At 31.0% G+C, this 7,369-nt stretch overlaps 1 protein-coding gene across 1 annotated transcript; it reads right to left on the reverse strand.

Moving 5' to 3' along the window:
- Positions 1 to 331: 331 nt before the first annotated feature.
- LOC129918852 (cysteine--tRNA ligase, cytoplasmic) lies at positions 332 to 6,729 on the reverse strand. The gene is made up of 6 exons (XM_055999597.1): positions 6,360 to 6,729; positions 5,793 to 6,276; positions 1,593 to 2,279; positions 1,357 to 1,501; positions 690 to 1,291; positions 332 to 628 (listed from the first exon to the last, which is right to left on the reverse strand). The coding sequence occupies exons 1-6, from the start codon at positions 6,536 to 6,538 to the stop codon at positions 503 to 505; spliced, it is 2,223 nt and encodes a 740-aa protein (XP_055855572.1). The 5' UTR covers positions 6,539 to 6,729; the 3' UTR covers positions 332 to 502.
- Between the last annotated feature and the right edge of the window lie 640 nt (positions 6,730 to 7,369).

A 7,369-nucleotide genomic window follows, 5' to 3' on the forward strand; every position in this document is an offset into this window, starting at 1 on the left:
ACGATTTGTTTTATTTTGTTTGAATTGTCAATCAGATGGCAAGAAAAACGAATTTGCATCAGAAAAATAGAATAGTTCAGTTGAAAATTTTCTTTTCAATAAAATTACTTTGAGTCATTTACAATTGATATATTTGAAATTTTTTTCTCATTCATTTTCCTGATCGCTATAAGGAATGATAGTCCTAGATGTAAAGTGGTCATAGCTGTCACCATTTCATCAACTGAGGAGGGACTATTTTTCTTTTATTTATCTTCTAATTAGGGAATTTTTATCTTCGTAGCTTAAAGCTACGATAAACAAAAAACATATATTCCATCTGATGTTGTATGTATTTTTTGATTTATAAATAAAAAAAGCCGTTACAAAAAAAAAAAAAGAAAACAAAACTTAAATATGACTCTAATTATGCATTAAATAAATTATTTAACACGAATGCATGCGAAACGATTGACGAAAAAGAAAATAACAATTTTAAATCTATGAAAACTCGACATCCATATTAAGCTCCATTGACACTTTCCATATATTCCTTATACCGTGCTTCTTGTTGCTGTTGAAGTTTTTGCAATTTTTTAGTTTGTCCTTTGCTTATTTCTTTTCCGTCTTTGTCATGTGTTGGCAAACCCTTAAAGAAATAAAAATTAATTTATGTTCAAAAATGAATTCAAAATAAAAAACGAACTCACCTTGTCATCAAATGCTGAATACTTGTCTGTTTCGCTTAAGAACATCTTTTTGGGATCAATCTTCTTTTGTGCTTCCTTCGCTGCATTTGCTGCCTCAGCTGCTTGCTTTTTTCTTTCTTTTTCAGCGGCTTTTTCGGCTTCAAGAGCTTTCTTCGCTTCTCGTTCTTTCAGGAGTGTATCTTTATCAACAAGTTTTAAGGCAAATTCACCGCATTCACGATCTTCTAGACGAACTCCTAAATTTGGAAGAACATCATCACGTAACTCATCGCAGAGTTTTAATATATCAACAGCCTTTAAGGTTTTTGCTTGATCTCGAACTTGATTACGGAATTCAGCCATGGCAGTGAGATAAGACATAACGACTTTTTCCAAATCAGCATCATTGGCGCTACCATTTGCCGAATTTGATAGTGGAAATCCAATTCCACCACGTGGTCCAGCTATAACGCCAAAAATATTCAGCAAATCAGTGATGTACATTGCAATTTTACGCAAAAGCAAGGAATTCACTTTGCTGCATTTATTGTCGCGAATGTAAACGTTAGATGAAGAGACCAGATCACGTAAAGCATCTAGTGCTGATCGAGTGTCAATGTTATCTATAAAATAAATATATCGTTTGGATAAAATGTCAAACATTCTTGTTATCAATTCGGTTTCTTACCACACAAGGCTTCATGAACCAATGTTTGTGTAGCATTGTACTTGGTCTGTAAGACTTCCTCAGTTGGTCGCCATGCATCAAACTGTCTACGAGGCTTTTCGGTTGCAAAATGTCGGGTTAAGTCTTTAACATTGAGGAAGAATTCCTAAAAAAATGATTTCCATTAGATTTTAAGTCTTTGAACTCGTAAGTAAAACCTTTGGTTCAATTGTTTTTTTTTTAAATTAAAAACTTACATTCAAAAACTTCTCATACTGTACGGCCATTTCCATGGTATTCTCTGAATAATCCAAAGTGTCCTTCCACGAGTGCATAAGGAATGCCAATCGCAGCTGACTTGCTGTGTGTTTTTTCAGAGCTTGTTGAATAGTTATGAAATTTTTCAAAGACTTTGACATCTTGCATCCAGCTATGGTAAGATGTCCCGTATGAAGGAAATACTTTACCCATTCGGGGTGATCGTAGGCAGCTTCGGATTGAGCCAGCTCATTATCATGATGTGGAAATTTTAGATCAACACCACCTGTGTGAATATCCATGGTTTGACCAAAAATATCTGAAGCCATGGCAGAGCATTCAATATGCCAACCGGGACGTCCACTTCCCCAAGGACTGTCCCAGAAGGGTTCGCCAGCTTTACTTGCTTTCCATAAGGCAAAATCGTTTGGAGAACGTTTTTCTGACAAACGATCATCGGCTAGTGACAAATCACCCTCTCCTTCTTGCAGTGATTTTGTGTCACCGTATGCTTCAGGAACTAATTTCGCATAATGATGATTATTTTTCCTATCAAATCCATTGACATCGAAATAAACTGAACCATTTGCTGCATAAGCTAAGCCATTAGCAATGATACGTTGAATGAATTCTACAATTTGAGGAACATATTCGCTAACTCGGGTAAGCACATCTGGTGGAAGGATCTGAAAATATAAATAAATGAAATATTTCAGATTGAAGAGACTAATTTGTGTACAGAAGAAAAGATGCAGTCTAATAAATGCGAGCCTATCAATAACCAGGTCATTACTTTCGTTTTATACCTTACTCGTATATTTTGTAATATTTTCTCTATTAAGGAAGGTAAGTTATTTTATTATAAACAAATAGCGTTTATTTATTTATATACATATGTTATACATATACGACTATCAAAATGATTTATATCATTATCTGCTATAAAGCAACAACAAAATATAAAAAAATGTCAACAGATAATTATTTGATTAGTGTAAAGCAAAACAAAAAAAGTGAGAATGAATCATGTCTACGTAATTTATATTCAGTTTCTTATCAAGATTAACTTTATTTACTATGGTCTTAAATGTAAATTAACTTCGAAAAAATTAGCAAAAATTTTCTGCACAAGTATTTTAAACTTAATTATAAACAATTGTTTGAGGGCTTCAACGATTGTTAAGTTTAATTTTATGAAAAAAAAAAAAACATTTTTATAGAAGACATGTGAATTGTAGTCCTTTTTTCGATCTCAAATTTGCAAATTTGTTGTTTTTTTTGACGTGACACGTGATAACATCTTGTTGATGAAATTGGCATCTTAAATGCAAGTCATTTAACGCCAAGTTATTTAACGCCAAGTATAACTTGAGTCAACAGTTCAGAGTGTTAAACCGTTGAACGATTTACCTTTTGCATCAGAGATCCAGGGTTCGAGTTCCAAGACAGGCCGATATTTTTATTTTTTTTTTGCTTACAGATAATTTAAAATCATATTGGGCTGTAAAATCCTCTTTATTCTCTTTCATTTGGTATCAATTAAGGGCAACTTTTTTTTTTAATTGGATTAATGCCCAAAAACTCGTCGGTTTTCATAAATTACCCAAACTTCAATTGCATTTTTCGTCAAACTATCATTTATGACCTTATAACTAACTTTTTCAAACATTTTATTTATGTAGTATTAATATAATCAATAAAATTCGAAATAAATGAAAATTGTATTTTTTAATGAAGTCCCAAAGGTATTTATGTATTTAAAAATACCGGTCTTTCGTCAAAATCTTTTATGATTAAATGCACATTAGAATTTTAAGTGAATTCCTCAAAATGTGCCTGTTTTCTTTGAGTGCATTTTTTCGTATATTTTGTCTATTCATTGCAAATTTTGAAAAAGCACGTTGGCCAAAATACTTTTTCCACTGCTAATACAAAAATTGCAGCATCGAAGCTTAAAACCACCTACATGACTGACTTTGACCATCATAAGATTCATCGTAACAAACCTATTAAATGACCGTTTCAATCGTTACAGATTCAGATTGAAAAATGTTCATATTGTCAAAATACCTTTTCCGACTGTTGTATTTCGATTTTGCATAAAAATGCGCATCCACCGCCAAGTTAGGGTTTTTAAAGAAACACTTGCTTTAAAAACTTTAAGAGTGATAATTTTTGCCACGTTTTACTCAAAAGCTCTTCATTTTTTGAAATTTTTAGACTGAGTTATGTACACTTAGGAGCGAAAAAACGGAATCAAATAAATTATTTATATTAAAAACAAAAATTACAATGGATAAAATAATGTTTCTTCAAGTCTCATTTAAAAGCTTGAATTTTATACTTTGAATTGTTGGTAAAAACATAAAAATGCATACGTTAGTATCATCGCTATCTTGCAATAAAATGCACTTCATTTTTCTTTAAATGTTAAATTTACTCTCTGTTTCAATTTCAGTCTTTTTTTCCTTACATACTTCATTTATGTTGATTGGATTGGATCTTTATAAAGTGAACGGGTTTTTAAGTTCCTAGCATTGATTTAAAGCTTTTGAGGTCACTTGAACTTTAAAATTGAATTATATTCAATCGCTCCACTTAAAATAGAAATAATTTAAATAATTTTTATTATTTTTGTTATTTTTTTCTTCGTTATTATATCAGCCTGACCACGGGCATACATTTTTCTAAGGTCTGAATTTAAACAAATTCCCTTTGAATATTAGAATTCACAGTATATTCATGCTGTGAGTTTTATATAGTGTCGGTAAACATCGACCAAAATAAGGCGTCTTAGTAAGGGTACGACAGATCTAACTGATGAGCCCACTGTCGTGCCTGGGCGAAACGCTTTATAAATTTGGAGTTGAGGTCACTTGAACTTTAAAATTGAATTTAAAGCTTTTGTTTCAAGCTTTTTATGGGTACAATTAACATTCATGTACGTCAATTACATTCCGACCAATTATCGTTTTTACAGAACGCAAAGTTTAATTCCATTTTTTTGCTTCTAGTGTATAAAAAAAATTATACTAAAATTGGTTTGTTTTTTTTTTTACTTTTTTTTATCACGCTTAGGAAGTAAAAACCTCCCATACAAATTTTTCAAGTTAAAGTAAATTACTAGAAAACGGCTGTAACCATTTTGATTAAAATTTGCAGACGTAACATTCAAAGCAATTCCAATAAAACAACATTTTTAATTTTTCTCAAAAAATTCAAATAAAAACATTTTTTTCATTTTACAAAGTTTTGCCCTAAATGCCGGCTCTTCCCCAACTTAAATTTTTTTTAAAAAGAGTCAGCTTTTAAAATCTACAAGTAAACTAACATAAAAGTGCTTTGAACTGCAAGAGCAAGAACGTGCGACCCAGTCGTGCATTTTATTTATTTAAAGCTACATAATATTATAAATATTGTTTTTGTTTATTTTAATGAAGAATATATTTTTTAAATATTAATAATTCTTTTTCAAAAAGTTTTACTTTTGCAATGAAATACAGAGCACGAACTTGCTTCTATACAATTAATGGGGAAGGATACACAAAAATTTTAATTAAAATCCTCTCAGTAGTTTTTAAGAAAAAATATATTTTACTTAATTCAAACAAAAATGTTTACATTTATGAAAGGTACCGGTTTTTTTTTAAGACCTACAAAAATACTATTTAAAATAAAACTATCTATAATGAATCAACCAAAATCTGAAGTTCAAGCTGTTTAGTTTTTACTTTGAGATTCATCCGTACAAACAGAACTTCGAGATCTTCTATTTCTCTATCTAATTTGATTTTTTCTTTTCGAATCCTAAATTGATATTAAATATCTAAAGTAAATAAAATGTTATTGTGAAATGATTTGATGACGTTATGGTTTTTCCAAAAAAATTTAAAATTTTCCTAACAGGACAAGAATTATTCAATTCAACTTAGTTCAATTACAAACACATTTAATTTTGCTTCGACAACAGCAAATAAAAGACCTTGACCTCAATACAAATTCGTTAGAAACATTTCTCAGTTAAACTTAATTCTGATAAGAAATCCAAATATACCGGTTTATTTCCACGTACCTAACTTGATTCATAATTATCAATATGACAAGTTTAAGAGGTTTTTGACCTACACTATGTTTGAATCGTATACTTTGATGATAAAAAAAAACTGATACATTCTAATAATAGACTTCATACAACTTACATTCAATGCTTTCATATCATTATGGAATTCATCTTCCCAATAACTAGGCAATGCCTCGAATATTGAATTCTCCGTCACCTGATCACCCTCCTTTTTATCCATCCATTCGGCAATTGGATCTTTAGCTTCAGTCAAATAATTCAACTTTGCCTCTTCAATCTTTTCTACAACACCGCTAGCTACAGCTTGTTTAAGCTTCTCAACAGCTGCATTCATTTTAGCTAGTGTCTTGTCAAGCATTATTTTCTTGTCAGGGTCGGTGTTTTTATCGCAGGTTTTCTTAAAATCTTCCATGACTTCTTGTTGATCTTTTAAGAGTACTGTCAAGTCAGTAACATTCTTCTTGTATTTTTCGTAGAGATAATTTTGTCTTGCACGTTTTATAATTTTGTCATCGATGTCGGTAATGTTCATGACATATTGAATATTATAGCCAAAATAATCAGATAGAACACGTCGAAGAATATCGAAAGATATGTAAGACCTAGAAGAGAATGATGATGATATTTGATTGCATTGATTAGTCATGTTTTTGAGTGGCTTATAAAGGTGTTAACTGAAGCTTACCTGGCATGTCCCATGTGAGATGCATCGTATACAGTTGGCCCGCAACTATACCAACGCACATTATTACCATCCAATGGAATGAATTCTTCTTTTTGTCTTGTTAAACTATTGAAGAGTTTTAATTTTGATCGTTCTTGCGATTCGGGCTTTTGCCAAGCTGGCTGAGAACGTTTCGACATAATTCGATATTAACGATTTTTTTTATCCTGAAAACTTAATTAGAATCCACTATTGATTTTAGTGGAATTGAGTGTTATAATACTTTAAAAATAAGGAATTTTTTCGCAACAAAAGATCTTCACAGGAATCCACGTTTATTCATTTACAAAAATTTTTTCTCACGCAACGAAACCGCAGAGAGAAATGCCAAAACAGAAGATTTTTTTTTTTGTATGACAAGTAGTTCGATACTCGATTTATTATACCAGTGAAAGTCAAACTGTATAGTGTTCATAGACGAAAAAAATAATTTTTAGATTCGTGATTTGGTAAAGTTGAAATGTGCTACCGATTGTGTCAAAATTTGTAGTGTCAAGTAGACGTGTACCTATGGGGATGGGGATGTTAGATAACTCATGATTAGAAATCAACACAGCTGCTTCTGTAAATTAAAATCTCGCAGGTATTACTTTTCATAGAGCTTGTATACAGCTTGCTTCAGAATTTAATTGCTTGGAGAAGTTCAAACTCGTTTAACAACTTTTAATAAGTAGTTTAAATACTGTTAAAAAAACTTTACAGAGGATAGCTTGTTTTTTCGGATAAGCTTCGGGTAATAAACTTATAGAAGCTTTAAAGAAATTAGCAAGCTATGTTTTGGTTTTGAAATTGAATAATCTAGCTCGGACATTTTTTTTTTTGGTTTTGACATTGAACAATCAAGCTCAGACATTTTTTTGCTATTGGCTGAATAATCTAGCTCAGACATTTATGTGCTATTGGAAGTAATAAAGGTTTTTATTTTGCATGAATACCCCTATTATTATTAGATACACTTAAAACTAATGGAA

This window comes from Episyrphus balteatus, chromosome 4, assembly GCF_945859705.1.
Source record: "Episyrphus balteatus chromosome 4, idEpiBalt1.1, whole genome shotgun sequence".
Lineage (NCBI taxonomy): Eukaryota > Metazoa > Arthropoda > Insecta > Diptera > Syrphidae > Episyrphus > Episyrphus balteatus.